The 16,998-nt window shown below is 43.1% G+C and overlaps 1 protein-coding gene across 3 annotated transcripts in view; it reads left to right on the top strand.

Moving 5' to 3' along the window:
* KCNQ4 (potassium voltage-gated channel subfamily Q member 4) overlaps window positions 1-16,998 on the top strand; it is a 158,814-nt gene that overhangs the window by 74,764 nt on the left and 67,052 nt on the right. For all 3 annotated transcript variants that reach the window (XM_018576755.1, XM_018576754.1, XM_018576753.1), the window contains exon 2: window positions 12,274-12,364. In XM_018576755.1, the coding sequence (XP_018432257.1) occupies window positions 12,274-12,364 (91 nt within the window). The remainder of the gene's footprint in view (window positions 1-12,273; window positions 12,365-16,998) is intronic.

The raw sequence follows: 16,998 nt of genomic DNA, 5'->3' as shown, positions 1-16,998 counted from the left end.
CCTAGCTTCATGAATGTTGCAAGCATGCACTATGCAATGAATACCCAATCACAATCAAGGAAAATTAAAAAAAAACGGTATTTTCACTTGCACATAACCATAGATGCTCCTTACCCATTGACAACAGAATCAATGATGATTCTTCCATGGATGGAGGCATAAGATTTTTTCCCAGAAAACTTTTAAATACATCCACCAGAATAGGAGCCATAAATTTGGCCGTAATGGCATTAGGTCACTATGCCTATGCCTTCTTTTGACATAATAAGTCCAAATTATCAGTATCAGGACCTGGAACTGCCTTTTTTCTTCAGGTGTCCCTGGTTACCCATAATTTCATTCAACACCAGGGAGTTATCTGCTATACTGACTCATTTCAGATTTCACTTGGTCAGTTTTTCTACCAGCCTCTAACCCACCTGAATAAAGTGACACCAGTTCTCCCTGCAGCCTGAGATACTGGCTATATTGATGTTGATGTTGCATGAGGATTTGTACTTGTTGCTGAACCACCTTACTAAAAGATTAGCACTGAGTGTCCATTGCCTTATACCTATATCAAGATGTTTACATGTTCCTAGACAGAAGTGCAGGGCCACGTAATCTGAGTATGGTACCAGCTTCTTGCTAATCCTATAGGACTCATTATTGCCAGATCTATTGTGCTCTTCTTTTCACTGCAGGAGAAGGTGAAGCCTGGTTTCCTACCATTTTGAGTGCACACATCACTTAGGCCAGCTTGCAAAATATTGTGTTTAAGGAACTTGGAAGGACAACACACCACCATTTATGAGGAGTAGTCACTTACTGTTCTAGTGGCATTAAAATTTGTGACCGTAATCCCAGGAACAGATGTAAAAAGATATGGTTTCACATCATTAAATAACCAAGTTCTTCCTGATATTGTCGGAGGCCCATATATGTTAATTAATCTGAGGGATCTATTCACAAAGCTACCGAAGGATCTATCTGTAGCTTTGGCTGATCCTTCGGGTAGCTTCGGCCCCAGGACCCCTTCGGTTCAGGGCTGCTGTACGGGCTATTCACTATAGCCCGTACAGCTCCCGAAGTTGGCCAAGGGGCTCAGTCGAGCCGAAGGCATATGCTTCGACTCGACTGCGCCCAGGGAGAAATCAAAGCTGGCCAGCCGACAATCAGTTAACCAGGGACGCCCATGTGTCATTACGACGAGAGCTTAGGAGAGCCGACAGCTATATGAAAGCCTACTCTGCTAAACTCTCATCTTAATGACAGAACAGCGTCTGCTGGTTACTAGGTAACCAGCAGACGCTGTTCTATCATTAGGATGAGAGCTTAGCAGAGTCTGCTTTCATATCCCCAACGGCTCCGACAAGCTCTAATTCTAATGACAGCTGGTCCCGGGCCAAAAGAAAACAGTTGGGCAGAGCTAGCGGTAACTGCTAGCTCCACCCAATCTTTTTCTATTTTTGTTTTGTCTACTTTTTAAACTGTTTTTCTATTCTGCTCGGTACCATAGAGGTACCGAGCAGAATAGCCGAGCAGAATGCCGCTCAGCGGCATTCGTCTATTCACTCACTGCTGTCCGGCATCTATGAGAATAGGCCGAACAGCAGCGAGTAGCCTGCCGGAGGTTTGGCTCAGCCAATCCAGATGTTGGATCGGCTGAGTTGAACTCCTTCTGCACTTCGGGGCGGCCGAACATGCTGAGCATGTTTGGCCGACCTGAAGCCACCCGATGTACGGCTGATTTCAGCCGATATACAGCTGAAATCAGCCGTACAAGCCTGAAGTAAATAGCCGAACAGTGTTCGGCTCATTTCACTTTGGGTCGGTTGTACACGCGGCTGCCTCAGTCTTCCACCATTAATTGTTGCCTCCAACATGAAACATTTGCTTATTGATACTTCTACCTGTACTATCATATATATAGTTTTAAAAGGATGGCAACACCTGCTTAAGGCACCAAATTTCTTTGCTTACCATAATTTCCAAACAGACATTAGGTGCGTCCCCTGTAAAAAAAAAAATCACTGTCCAGGTACCTGAGGTGTTTATAAACTATATGTCTTGTCCTTCTGTTTTTTATGCTGTTCACATTACTAGAGACAATGTTTAAAGAAAAACAGCAAAGAGTAGTAAAAAAAATGGCTGCCATCATTATACATCACTTATTATAGAGTCACTTTGCCCATTACCAGTAGCCATATCAGATTCTGCAAATGCAGAAGCAGGGAGTGGCCACCACTTTATTTTAACTCCTACCCTATTTGTTCCACATCCAGAAAAGAGGAGTTGGCATCTGACTCTGACAACACATGATATCTATTGGTGGCAACAGCTATAACACTTCTGGACCCCTTTCACTTTTTTAAGCTGGTGTTTGCACCAGGGTCCAGTTGCTCACAGTTTTATAGGAAGACTTTTTTTTTATATTCCTTTTTCTATTACAGTGGGAATGTTCCTCACAGAGGTAGGAATTACAACAGACGAAGAACGCACAGCCGACAGTTGCTTATCAAGCTGATAAACACTGATTGCTTGGGGATAGTCTCCTGTTACTCTGGCTCTACTTCCCTCCTAGTTAACATGACCCCACTCATTAAGGCCTTCCCGCTACACAATCTGCTGCAGCTAACAATTCCTCATCTGGAGTTTTTTCCACCCAGGTTATGTTAAGCTTTTGGTAGACATGTAAATTTCGTTGTTCGTATTAGCTACACCAGCATTATATCTATCACATCAGTATTAGCAACACCTGCCTTATCCAGATCATTAGTAGTTAGTCAGTTACAGCAGGAGTACTCCTATCATGAGCATTAGTGATGACAGCAATGGCCTCATGATCAGCATACATACAGTATGTTAGGAGTCCATCATTTCACTTCCGTGTATCTCCTGTAATGTAAATGCCTGCTGGATTGAGCTGACTTTTCTGGTGCCCTCCAGAGCTAGACATCCAGTATGTAGATTAGTCTTAATCAAGTGTTGCTCCTTGCAGCTTGTGTGAACAAGCTCCCCAGAACTTGAATCTGAAGAAGACTCAGCAATTTAATGGCATTTTGCCGCAAACGGATCTCTGTTCCTGTATACCACCCCCACTGCTCCCCGTTTTTCCAGAACAGCATTAATGTCCTTTGACACGTCGGCCAGCTCTGTGCCTAGGGAGTTTAGTTTGCTGCCATAAAGAATTTATTTTTGGAATTGATGGCTTTAAGTCTATAAACAAACAGAGGCAATCGATTTCTCTATTTTTGTATTGGTACTCCTCAGGGTATCCTCTTTAACAGGACCAGGACCAGAACCAGAAGAAGGTCCATGTACCTCCTGCAAGAAAAACACACTAAATTTATTTTCTTTAGAACCAATTTTCACTCCCTTTGGTTCATCGCTAGCACACCCTTATTAGACTTTACCAGTGAAGGGATCTTGTCAACGAGGTACAGCCCAGGTGTGGGCTTAGACACTTTTTGTTTCATCTTCTGCTCTCTCATATATGCAGGATATTTAAAATCCTCCTTTGCAGCAGAAGAACTGGGAGACTTCTAAGGGTCTTTACCAGATGCAGAATGTTTGGTTGGGGCAGGTTGTGGTAAATTATTGACCACCATTAACTTTATTTTGTTGCAATTTAGAACATGATGGACGTTCCAGGCCCATGCCAACCATTACTTGTTCACTCTTTATTGTTTTTGTTCTAATAAAGCAAACATGTCTCTGTTTCACTCTGATCTGCCTGAGCTCCAATTGATTGGGCCTGCAGTGGCTGACTTTGCTGTGTAACACTTCCATAGCTTGGACTGTGCTGAGTAACATTCTCAGAATGCTGACTATCACATGCAATCTGATGCTGTTCCATTGGCTGAACAAACTTACTGTTAGCTGTACTTTTCACATTGGACTTTCCTTCCTTCACAAACATTTCCATTTCTCCTTGCATTCTTTGCAGTTTTCTTTTTCATTCTTAGCAGTCCTTCCTCCTGCTTTGTCGCCATCGACAGCTTCACCTTCACAGCTCACAGCTTTCACTGGTGCAAGCCCTTATTTAGGCCTAGAGTAGGGTGACGAGACCTCCCCGGTTTCAGGAGTTTGAGCCCTGATGAAAAGTCTCCCTGATTGTGTTCCATGTTAAAAAATGGATTCCCGGGGAGCAGCACTTTGTAGTGGTGGTGAGATGCGGAGTTCCAGATTCACGCTGAAGGACGAATGGCGGGACTCAGAGATTGGCTGTGGACACTCTTCTGCCAGACACTACCCACATGGGACACAAAACTATCCTTCTCTGCCTGTTTACATAAGGGTGTTGGTAAGAAGGGGCTAAGGCCTCAAGCTGTAAGGCTAGCCCCACATTGACAGGACTGAGCTGGCTTTTTTGCACTATTCTGACTGGTTTTGTTCCTTTAAGATCTAAAAGCTTTGCTTACTAATTACAGCTTGCATTAACTACTTACTATCAGACCCCAGGCAGCAATGTACTCAGGGGCTCCTATTGCAAGGCAATAACAGTAATAATCTAAGTTTTCAGTTGTATGTGTCACATGGCTTGATGCTGATATGAATTGCCGATTATGCTTATCTATGAATGACATTTGTGATAGTGTTTGGCAGTTCCTCATGTGATGTTACATTTGTGATGATCAGTGTGGCTCTCTGGAGGATTTTGTATCACAGATACCGTGTTTCCCTGAAAATAAGACACTGTCTTATATTTTTTTTGCCTCCAAAAAACACACTAGGTCTTATTTTCAGGGGGTGTATCTGCTAATGCGGCTCTGCTCCCTCCGCTGCTGCAGCCTTGCTTTCTACAGTGCTGGCATGCTTTGCCATCAGGGACAGCGGTGCCAGCGGTGCAGCAGTGGGAACATCAGACAGTGGACAGCGCAGTAAAGTATGGTATCATTTACCGGTACACAATACAGTACAGTACCATTACATTAAGCAGTGCCTTCGGGGGGACAGCAGTTGGTGAAGTATGGTACTGGAGTGCTCCCTGTCACTGCGCTGGCCGGAGGGAGTCCCCTGTCATCCCCTTAATACAGTATGTCCCTGCAGGCTGATACCATCTCTCCTGCTCTTCAAGTTCCCCCTCACATGATACCGCCAAACTAGGTCTTATTTTCGGGGTAGGTCTTATTTACAGGAATCTTGAAAAATAGTGCTAGGTCTTACTTTCGGGGTAGGTCTTATTTTCGGGGAAACAGGGTAGTACTGCAATGATTAACTTTGTATATGTCTATGATGGATTCTATCAAGCATAATAGGAAATTTGTTCACCAGGCGGTATTTACGACCAACACTGCTCACCGGGGCATGTTTCACTTCAAAAGTAGTTTCTTTAATGCTTCAACTGATACTCTCTATGAAGCATATATCAAGCCTTTGAAACTGTGCTTTAATAACATTGTGGAACTTATTACTCTACTTATAGCGTGGTGATAGCTTTTTGTTTGCGCAGATGTAATGGAAAAGAGTCATTTTTTAAATAGTAGGTTTATGTGTGTCTGTGAGACTGTCATTTGTGGCACAATAATTAGCAGGTTTTTTTTGGGGGTAGAAGGAATGCGGTGCTTTTGTGCAGTGTGTACAGGAATAGCCACAGTGGCAGGACAGTTTTGCATCAACAAGAACAGGGACAGCCTCAGTGAACCACTGGGTATTCTTTATTTACTGCTCAAAGCAGGCCTTATACCATTCTAACAGCCTAAAACTCTGCAAATTGGTCCCAGGCAGATTTGCTCATCCCTAATGAGAAGTGATGTCTCGAGTATAAGCCGAGGGGGGCACTTTTCACCCAAAAAAATGGGCTGAAAATCTTGGCTTATACTCTAGTCTACTCGCCTGTCAGCACAATGCTATGAATGGATTTTTAGCACAACCCAGATCTATTCTTTTAGTTAAAAAAATCTCGGGCGGCTGCAAAGCATCTTGGGGCAGGTGCATGCGCAGTTCGGATTTTCAGCCGGGAGACGAGGAGAGACACAAGGTAAGTCTAAAGACGGGAAGTGCCAGCAAGGACAGAGGAGTCAGCGCTGGATCGGAGACCCGCAGCAGCGCTGGAGAGAAGGCTTTAAACAGGAAAGAAGAAGATCATATTAAGAGACATCAAAAAATGTTGATTCTGATACAAAGCATAGTAAAGTTATTTGCAAACAAAGGTTTTTTTTTCACTTTTGCACATATTTTTAATGTGACACAAAAAAATGAACAAAACAAGTAAACATGAAAATTAATTTTAAAAAAAATAATAGTAAGAACATGTTAATAAGAAAGTTTAATTTTTTATTTTATGTTTGCTGTAATTAGATTTAACCTGCCTATTGTATAATTTTTCTGTGTTCCGGTCATACCTATCATTGACCTATCACTCAAACGCTTTTTAATAGATGGGTCAAGATATTTACCATTCATGCTGCATCTCTAGCAGATAAGTGTAAAGAAGAGCTCCAGTCTTAATAAAAATAATTCTAGCAATCAATAATACACTTTAAACGAAGATATAAACTTCATCTGCCACATTGAAAATGTCTTTAGAACTTGCAACTGTTTAACCCCTTGATGTCTGAATTAATTTTCAATTATAAAAAAAAAATATGATATGTGTTTTGGCTTTCAAGCAGATACAAAGGAAGGTGGAGATTATTAATTTGAATATAGCACATACTATGGAGAAAATTTTAGGTATGATGCAAATTAGCGACACTAGGCATTTAAGTAATAAAATTAAGTTATTGACCAGTACCTGCGGTAAATAATTCAAATGACAAAAATGATCAAAAATCAATAGAATGTCATAAAATAAAATAAAAAGTCACATGGGAAGAAATATTTTTACTCTTGGAGTTCTCAAAAGCAGTTTTTTATCTTGTTGAGGAACATTGCACTTCAAACATTTGGTTAGACTCTGGCCCTTACAATTTGGGTGTTTGCAGCGTTGCCGTCCACAGTGACCCACAGTATCTGAACAGACTTCCACTGGTGTAATCTCGATTTATCAAAAAAAATGCTGAAATATCAACTTTGCACGCATTACTTTTTATGTAATCAAGCAGATTACACATACATATAATATTGCCATAACTGCCTAATGTCGCAAAAAAGCGACAAAGCGAAATCTGCACATAACTTTGAAATGTTTTGTCACATGGAGTTGACCTCAATTTAGAAGGCGTAGTAGCAAACAATAAGCTGTTGCATATTTTTATTTTACAAAAATAACCTAAAATTTACACAAATTTTCTCAAAATTAACATCAGCAGCCATGTGCATGACTGCGCTGAGGCTTTGCGTACTTCAAGCAGTTGTAGCTAACTATACTACTGCGGCAGGGCGCGATCACTGCTCCTAAAACAATCTTTGGTACTTATTGAATACAAATAAACCAGCATTGGCAGAATAAACACACCACCTTGGCTGCCGTCAGGCCAGGAGTGGTATGTCTCAAAAACGCGACGCTCGGCATCAAGGGGTTAATAGTTCTACAACCTCTCTGATGGCTTTATTTATCAAAGATTCCATGGGCAATTCACCGAAAATTATTTGGTGAAAATTGCCCCCTTAGTGGAAATTCACCCAGTGAAAATTACATTCCCTTACAGTTGGCATCATCTGTTCCTTAATAGGAAACAGGTCTTTACTGTAAGATTCTCCCTAAGATGTTTGTGAATGTTTACTTTCCTTCACATTCACCTGACATTCTCTGGTACCCCCAAAGCAAGGGAGCAGCAAGCTTGCAGCCCCATTTCTAGGCGGTACCAGTCTGCATGCCATTCAGCATTGGACGCTTTGAGATGTGTTTCTCCAGGAAATTAGGAGACTAGCTTAGAAGCATCAAGTGGTTGCTTCAAGATGGGATTTTTCGTACGAATGTTCGTGCAAAAATCTACCCATGTATACCCTACTAAGCTTTCTGCTATATCTCTGAAAGGAAATCTCACAGACAGAACACAGATAGACAAAATAAACCTAATATGGGTCTTAAAGTGACATTAAAGTCAAAGTCCCCCCCCCCTAACAATGCTAATGTAAGGACTTACCTTAAATGATGTTTCTTAATCCGATCATCTTCTTCTTTACTGTCCTTTTCAGCTGTTCCTCCAGCGCTGGTGCGGGTCTCCGATCCAGCGCTGACTCTCTCATGATTCTCTCATGTCCCACGGTGTCTGTGCGGGTGCAGGCTGCACCATAGACTTACCTTGAGGTTCTCCTCGTCTCCCGGCCGAACATCTGAACTGCGCATGCCCTAAGATCCTATGTGGCCACCCGAGACTCTTCAGATGTTCGGACGGGAGCGTGTCTGTTTGAAAATAGTTTTTAAACCTGTTTTGAACATAGTTTGTCTTCCAAATTTCTTTTAATGAGTTTATGTCTTTTGACATCAGTAAATACAGATTTGTTTTGCACTCACTGTAATGGTTAAAGTACCATTTTACCTTTAAAAGAAAAAAAACTCCTAACTGATCCTCCCTTGCACCCTAACCTAGGCCCCCACCGAGGTGTCTACTTACCTTTCTGTGGCCTCACCTATAATATTTACAGCCTCTATAGACATGAATATAGCCTGCAATAGAGATGCTAGGAGTACAGCAGCGGTTCTCAACCTGTGGGTCGGGACCCCTTCGGGGGTCGAATGACAATTTGCCAGGGGTCGCCGGGAGTCTCCCGCTATTAGATAGCGGCTCCCGGCCGCCCGGGAGAGAAACACTTTCTCCTGGAAAGGTTTAATCTGCTCGATCGAGCAGAGTAAACCTTTCACTGCGATCGTTTTTTAATTTTTTTTATTTCTGACATCGGAGCCCCGGACGCCGTAAGTCAGAAAAAAATAAATAAATCAGCATTGGAATGCATAGCTACATTCCTATTGGCTATTTCACTTTGCAATAGCAAACTAGCTATTGCACCCGCCCACTGCTGCTGTCAATCAGCAGAGAGGGACCTGGAGTTCTCCATCAGGTCCCCATCTAGTGATTATCATCATTACCCTCGGCTTGTGTTATATGGTTTGCCATTTTAGCTGTTACAGCAGTGGTTCTCAATCTGTGGGTCGCTGTGTGATTTCTGCTGTGCTAGCTGAGAGTCCTCCTCAGCCCTCTCCTAGCACAGCAGTGTCAGTTCTCCCGCCACGCTGCCAGATTTCGCTGCAGCAGCCGCGTCAACCCTAAATTTTACCGTTGGGGGTCACCACAACTTGACAAATGTTACCAAGGGGTCCCGGCCCTAGAAAGGTTGAGAACCACTGGAGTACAGAGACATTCAAGTCTAAGATGGGGTGAGGTTTTAGGTTAGATTAGGGGGCTAAGGAAAATGGGCTTTTAAGATAAAGTTGTCCTTTAATAAAGTAAAAAAAACCCCATCTTTTAGTTCCATAAATAATCTTTGTAGTGTGTACTTGTCAGATAGCTGGAGATTTTGTACGGTTTGAGAAAGGTTCTCAACTTTCTGAGTGAGGGAGACAACATGTCTTGCGAGCTCCGTGGGGTTCATTTTGGGTTCGCTTATTATGTCAGCACCTAGGACGTTTTTGGAGGGGGAACCTCAACTGCGGAACTGGCAAGAATTAGTCACCCTCTATGGAGGTAAGTGGGCAATCAGTCGGGCACTCCTGGCGTCACTCAATCTAGGGCGGAGAGTTAGGAGTGGTTGACATCATGAGCCCCTATTCTCCAGATGGTAGTTAGCTACAGTTAGCGAGTAATGTTGGGGTATTTCCTTAATAATCCCCTGAGAACGGGAGTTTAAGGGTATAGGCAGCAAAGTGTTCTAAGAGTACGCTCGGCAGAGCCCAGTTGCCCAATCACGCTACAGTCCTTAGTATGAATAACGCAAGTGCTCGGTAACAGTTATATACAGATCCTGGAGCAGTAGATGTATCACTTAGCTAGAGTATATTTCTATGCACAACAAGAACATGCAGGATTGCATAACATGGCAGGGTACTTGCGGTTCCCAGGGGGGATAGCAGCTGTCGGTCACTGGCGTGTGGGGGGAGTCCGTCCAGAGGTGGTTTGTCCAGGAAAGGGTTGGTGAAGGAAGGAGACTTCAGGCTCTCTGCAGGATAGCAGCTGTCGGTCACTGGCGTGTGGGGGAGTCCGACCAGAAGTGGTTAGTACACGCAGGGTTCGATTTAGAAGGGAGACTTCAGGCTCTCTGTAGGGTTGCCGGCGTTCGGGGGTAGCAGGTGTGAGGTCCAAAATAAGCGAACACCTTACCATACCCCCGAACCGGCTTTAAAGGAATCGCGGAAGTGCGGCTGGGAGGAGCATCACGCCGGCCACAGTGCTTCCGCGTTCCACCGTGGAGCGCAACGGCGCCGCAGTATATGTCACTGTCTCTGCGCCGGCTGCGCTCCACGCCGGAACGCAGCCCGCGAATCATTACAGTACTGAAGGAAAGGATGTATAAAGCAGTAGGAGAGTGAATCATTCAAAGGGTGTGTTGTTATATGCATATGTTGGCAAAGTATTCTGTCATACACAATAAGAGTCTGTAACTTTAGTAGTACAGATGGCGTGTGTAAAATTCCCTCTCTGACCAAGCAGCTGATGTTTTTGGACAAGTATGTACCCATGTGCAGTCAAGTTCCTAAGGCATCTCTGTGTTCAGCTGCTTCGCAGTACTGTTTCTCATAGCTGCTAAACTTTTGCCCGTGCGACAGCATGCTGACATGCACAGAATTAAAAAATCAAGCGTACAGAGCAGAAGCATATGCTGTAGAAACTGACTTTTTAAAATATGCATATGGAATTTTTTTAAGCTTTAGAAATATGAAAAAATAAGCTTGTTCACATTGGAAATACTTTAAGCTAACTGGTATTTAATTGCGCTTGAGTTCCAATCCTTTTCCAGCATATTTGTAAAGGTAAAGGAAATCTGTCAGCAAGAAAACAGCACTTGGACTTGCACCAGTGCACTAATTAGATGAAGTCACATGTTTTTCTTGAGTCTCTCAGTGTCCAGATTAATGTCACAATGTAATACAAAATCTAGTCTGTACATAACCATGTTGAATATATACCCAGTCTACAGGATGAAGGCATTATATGGAGTTTTTGAACCCATGCAGCTCTACGTAATAAAGTCAAAGATGTACAACTGTAAATAAAAGTCATCAAAACTGTTGGTTTTAGGGCTCGTTCACATCATCTGGAAAAAATGGCCAGCGCAGCCCGAGTGAAGGCAATGCCGCGTTCCGGTGGTGTGTGCCTGCAAGTACGGCATGCAGTACTTTTTTTTTTAAGCACCCCATAGTGGGACGTGGTACAACGGTAACACATTGCCTGCGGTGAGTCCATAGAATTTAAATAAATAGCACTTGTGCCAGTTTAATAAAGTGCTACAAAAAAAAAAAAAGAAATAGTGCGGTTTGTTCAAGCGCATTGGCATTGTCCAGGCACACGCACACAAGCTCAACCTCAACCCCATTTACCCAAATCGCAGTGTTCTTTTCCCTGCAGGTGGTTGCTCTTTTTTGAATACAGCATTCTTTTTCCATTGTAGTTCTCAGTGGAATACAAGTGCTGTGATGTCACTGCACTTGTCCATTCGTTCTTCTTCCCATCCCTGTTACTGAATGTCAGTGCCCCGGTATGGACATGGACGGGAGGAAGAATCTACAAAAGCCAGAGCATTGCATCCGTGAACCACTGATCACTCGTTTGCTTTACTGGCTCCAATGCAAAAAATATTATAATGCACATTTTATTTATTTTATGAAGATGTGTGCATTTATATTTTTTCCCCCCAAAAAATGGACTTTACCTTTTACACTCTTCCTATTCAAAGTGGTTTACTGTCACCCTCAAGCTGTGTTTTGTGTTCCCTCTTTTGGCCATTTGGAGGTATTACAGGCTGTTGATGGATTTATAATACTGAGCAGCATGTATAGGTGTTAGCAGTACTCAAAGCAGCTGTGTGGTTGTGACTAAATGAATTATGCAAACACCAATGCAGGTTTCCTGGATATCAGGCTGAGAACAAGCCTTCCAGACAAGGGCAGCTTTTTTACTACGTTCATTTTACACAAAAAAAATTGATTTAAATGTATTTTTCCCAATATCTCTAATAGCTCTATTTGCTTCTGCAGAATTTGTTTTAATATAAATTTAGGTTACTAGAGCAATTACTTACATTGTGTTTGCATTTGCAATTCCTTACCCTATAATATGTGTTTGGCTGTTGTTCTTGTTTCTATTGATGGTAGTATTAGGAGACTGATTGCAATCGTATTTCTTTGTGCCATACAGTATATGTTCTCAATAAATATGTATATTTGATGTCACTCCCCTCTTCTCTTTACAGATTCTTCCTTGTGTTCAGCTGCCTGGTGCTGTCTGTATTTTCCACAATTCCCGAATATCATAACTTATCCAACAAAGGCCTATTTATACTGGTGAGAAGTCTATATTTCTCCTCCTTCTCTCTGTCTGTCTACCTTTTTGCTTTGTCGCCTTTAGTATAATTTAACTAAATCTACTACCCCCTCCTACATTTTAAATCCATACTCTCCTCCTTGTCGGGTTGAGTCTCAGCAGCTGGTTAGATTTTATACAATTTTGTCATACAGGGCCAGACTGTGTATAAACTGTTAAATGGTTGAGTATCCCTGCTATGCGTCTCTGACATTTCTTAAACAGTGGATAAAGCAAAGCAATATGTCATGTACAGTAGTTACAACCATGCTTAGGCCAATGGAGCTATTTTTCTATGATGTAGAATCACAACACTGTCACACCATGGGTAGAATCATGCTTTCTAAATATAAACACTACATTTGTACTCTTGTATTTTCTCTCCTTCTATGCCTCACTTAGTTCTAGTCGGCTGCTGTCATTAACATGAGATTAGTTTAATTGCATGCTTCAAAGTACATCTTTGTATAATGCAGAGTTTGATTACTTTTGTGAGTATTTTCAGGTAAACTAGCAAAGTTACCCGTTCCCTGCAATGATAACTCAGAATGGTGTTTTTCAATCAAGTTTTGTGTCAGAGGGGTAGATCTCATAGAGCTTTGGTTCTCAACTGGGGGTCATGACCCAAAAGTGGGTCACGACACTGCGTTCAGTGGGTCGCCATGTGCCTTCCACTTTTCTAGGTGAGAGGCTTCTCAGCCTCCCCCTAGCACAGCACTGTCAGTTCTCATGCCAAGCAGCCATTCATAAGCTGCTCGGCACCGAGTGTCAGCTCAAGGTGGGGTGGGATGGAGCTATGGCCATGAGGAAGCTCCATCCATACATGCATTGCTTACAGCTTCCTCGCATGTCCTGTAGAGGTGCCTGGACCGTAGTGACGTCACAATCTGGCTTCCGGCATCTTTACAGAGCACGCAAGGGGGATGTACATGCAATGCACACATGGATGGCTTTCCGTCACAGCACAGCAGCCCACATTGGACCCCAGGCTGAGGATCCACTCTAGTTCTCATAAGGTAGGGAGACTGAGTGGATCTTTTTTGGAGGGTATATGTCTGTGTGAGATTGTGTTTGTGGTTGTGTGTAACTTTCTGTGTTCACACTAGTATAGTGCGTTAATCGAACAGTCCTGTGCGATTAACGCACTGTTCCATGCAATCGCACCTACTAGGGTATGAGAGGTGCGTTGCGTTGTCAGTCATTTGAATGGCACCCCAAACGCACCTTCCGCCCCCAGTTCAATTGCCCGCACCGGAATGCACGGTACCGCAGTGTCGTGCATTCCAATGCAGTGCGACTTGGGTCGCAACTTAATGACCAACTTGTAACTTGGTACTTAGTGTGGGTACTTAGAGTACGAGTGTGTCTGATGTAGCCTGCTGAGGATTGGTGCAGCCTCCAACGTCCCCTGTTTCTTGCAGTTTTGTTATCGCTTCCCAGGCAGCTGCCATGGTTGGGAGGCAGAGGGAGAACAGGCTCTGAATGCCCTTTAAAAGGGTAAATTCTAATCTAATTGGTAGCCCTCAAAGTTTACACCTTGAGGTCGAAACTTTAGCCCAACTGATTTCAATATGGTAGGTGTATACACGGGGTGTCAACCCCCACCAAATAATTAGCTGATGCTTTTGCAGATTTCCTAGGCAATCAATGATGGATCAAGCCAGCTACATAGGTTCTCTTTACCAGACAATTACCAACAATTGGAGTGGAAAGGCCCGGTGACCTTTCCCTTGCAGTGGGGCTATTCCCCCTCCCCCCACTGCAAAGGTTAAAGTGACATTAAACCCTCAGATTTTTTAACATAAACCAATACTGTAATGTGCGCCTTACTGTAATCTATGGTAGTTTCCCTTCTTATTGCTACTCTTCCTTTTAAATCTGTATCTCTTCTCATGCTTGGGGAGAACTTCCCCTTGCAGCTGAGTGCCTCTTCCTGTAGTGCTGGCTCAGGTTGTGAACCTACACACAGACACCATGTATCCATTCCAGAGACAAGGCAGTCTGCTGCAAAACAGAAGTTCTGTCCAGCATGAGAAGAGATACAGATTTAAAGGGAAGAGCAGCAAAGAGAAGGGAAACAACCATGGATTATAGTAAGGCACACATTACAGTATTGTTTTATGTTAAAAAATCTGAGGGTTTAATGTCACTTTAAGTTCTAATTTTTCTCTAGGGGATGGAAAAGAGAAGATAAACTCACCTGATCGTCATTCCCACAGCAGACAACACTCACCTCTCTCCTCCTTTCTCCTGGCTATGTACTGTCCCCCTGTGTCCTCATGTTTAATGCAAGTCAATGGACCTGCATTAGACATGATGAATGACATACGTGGACCTTTGACTGCCAGGGCCAATGGGAGAAGAGGCTGCATGAACCGGTCTAGCAGCTCGGCATGATTAAGGATCAGGTGAGTATATCTGCTTTAGTCCATCCCCTAGAATAAAACCTGCACTTAACCCTTGCAGTGCAGGTGTAACCCCTGCAAGGTTAAGTTGTTTTTTTGTTTTTTGTTTTAATTCCAACGATTTCTTCTCAAATTTACCACATTCTAGAGATTGCTTGCTTGGTATCCTGTTTTTTGTCCTTTATTTGCTTGTTACTCCTTGTACATTGTTACACCTCATACAACATATACCTAAACCTCTTAAAAACCAGAACAGAACTAGACCGTAACACAGTTATTTTGTGTCAAGATTCTTATACTTTGCAACATTTTTGTAGTGCTTTCATATCAGCTGAAGCTCCCATATCGTGAAGGAATAAAGAAGTGTATTGTTATTTGTTATGATGTGTCACCTGCACTGGGCTAATTGAAGCTTGTGACATGTTTCTTTAATAAATAAGCAAAATAATTGAATGCTTTCGACTAGGTGCCTGTGATCTCCGTCTTTATAGAAACAACAAGGGGAGTAAGGAGTTACGCTATAAATAGATTATAATATGTGATCTATATCAGTCTCCAGGGTTTCCGTAAACTAATTCAAAAAAGAAAGTTCCCCAAACAAAGAAATCCCTATATTGGAGCTGATCAGGTAAACAGGTGACACAAAATGGTAATGATGTATAAAAAAAATACATCACGCCCCTCTGAGGAAGCCCCAGTGGTTTGGGGGGAAACACATAAGGGTCAGCGTGTGTTTCAGACTCCCCTTGGATACCCGCTTTACCTCACCCACGGTCGAGTGAAGGAAACAACTTTCTCATTGTCGATTGACAGGACAGGACGGAACGAAAACCCCTTAACTGCTGTTATCTCGTAACTGCAGTGAAATCTGTAGGAAACTGAACCGAGATTGAGAACAGCTTGTGGGCTGAGGTTGCTCCATCCTACCATCCACCTTTCAGCCCAGTGTGTCTTTATTCACTTCGCTGTGCGGCCGCACATGCTGGAAACAACCTCCGGATTATTTTCTGGATTAGAAGTGATCGACACCCGCTGATCAGTGTGAGCTCAATTGAGCAGGGAGTGACACGCTCATCGGAGCCTCCAGACAAACAAGGATAACTACTATCTGGAGTCACAATCCCACACTAAGATACACCTCACAGAATTTACTCCATCCACGTTTAAACAGGGGACCCTGCAAGGACTGTCCCTCATCGCAAACCACACAGGTTGTGAGTACGCTCTGATACATTGTATCCGTCTTTAAAACACATCAATGTGAATATATTAGTGACTATTTACCACTGAGGTGGTCTCTAGATTATCACTCGTAGTACTATAAGTGGAATTTCAAGGGGATGTCTTTTTACTTGTTTTTAGATGTCTTGTTATATTGGATCCTATGTGTATTTTTATTTAATTGTCATTAAATATATTTTTTTATACATCATTACCATCTTGTGTCACTTGTTTACCTGATCAGCTCCAATATAGGGATTTCTTTGTTTGGGGAACCTTCTTTTTTTATCTCCGTCTTTACGGAATAAAGAAGTGGACCACTAACAGTGCTTTGTTTTGGCAATATTGTCTTGTAAAAATGTCTTGTTATTTTATTGTCTATGTATTCCAAAGGCAAAAAGATGTAAGAAAATAAAAAAAGTTTCTTTATCATCCATTAAGGGGCACAGGACTTTAGTAATTCTTAGACAATTGGATTATACTGTCACCTACAGGAATTTGGAACCCAAAACAAAACAAAAAAAGTTAAGCCAGCCCCTGTATATCCCTACACAGTAGCGTAACAATCACCATAGCGACCCAGGCAGCCGCTATGGGGTCCGAGCACAGGGGGGCCCGGCCAGGACACCCCCGTGATGCCATGCGGGACGCCTGGGTCGCTATGGCTTTGAACGCGCCGCTGTTCAGATCACTGTCAGTGATCTGTGCAGCGCTGCGTTCTTCTCCACAGCCGCTGCTGATCAATGAGAGCCAGCAGCGGCGGTGCACGAGCAGCGGCTGGTGATGGAGCAGAAGGCGGGGCCGGAGGAGTGAGCGGGCCCGGCAACGGAGGAGGGAAGACGGAGGAAGAAGAGGCTGACAGGTAAGGGGTGTGACCAGCCCATCTGAGGGTGACCCTGCAGAGCCCACTATAGAGAGTCTATGGTGGGCTCTGCAGGGTCACTCTCAGGTGAGCTGTGTGGGATCACAAGTGGGCTCTTTAAAGGAGA

The sequence above is a fragment of the Nanorana parkeri genome, unplaced genomic scaffold (genome assembly GCF_000935625.1).
Source record: "Nanorana parkeri isolate BGI_ZX_2015 unplaced genomic scaffold, ASM93562v1 scaffold76, whole genome shotgun sequence".
Taxonomy (NCBI): domain Eukaryota; kingdom Metazoa; phylum Chordata; class Amphibia; order Anura; family Dicroglossidae; genus Nanorana; species Nanorana parkeri.
The sequence above is the reverse complement of the archived record's forward strand: the minus strand, read 5'-3'. Positions and strand labels throughout refer to the sequence as shown.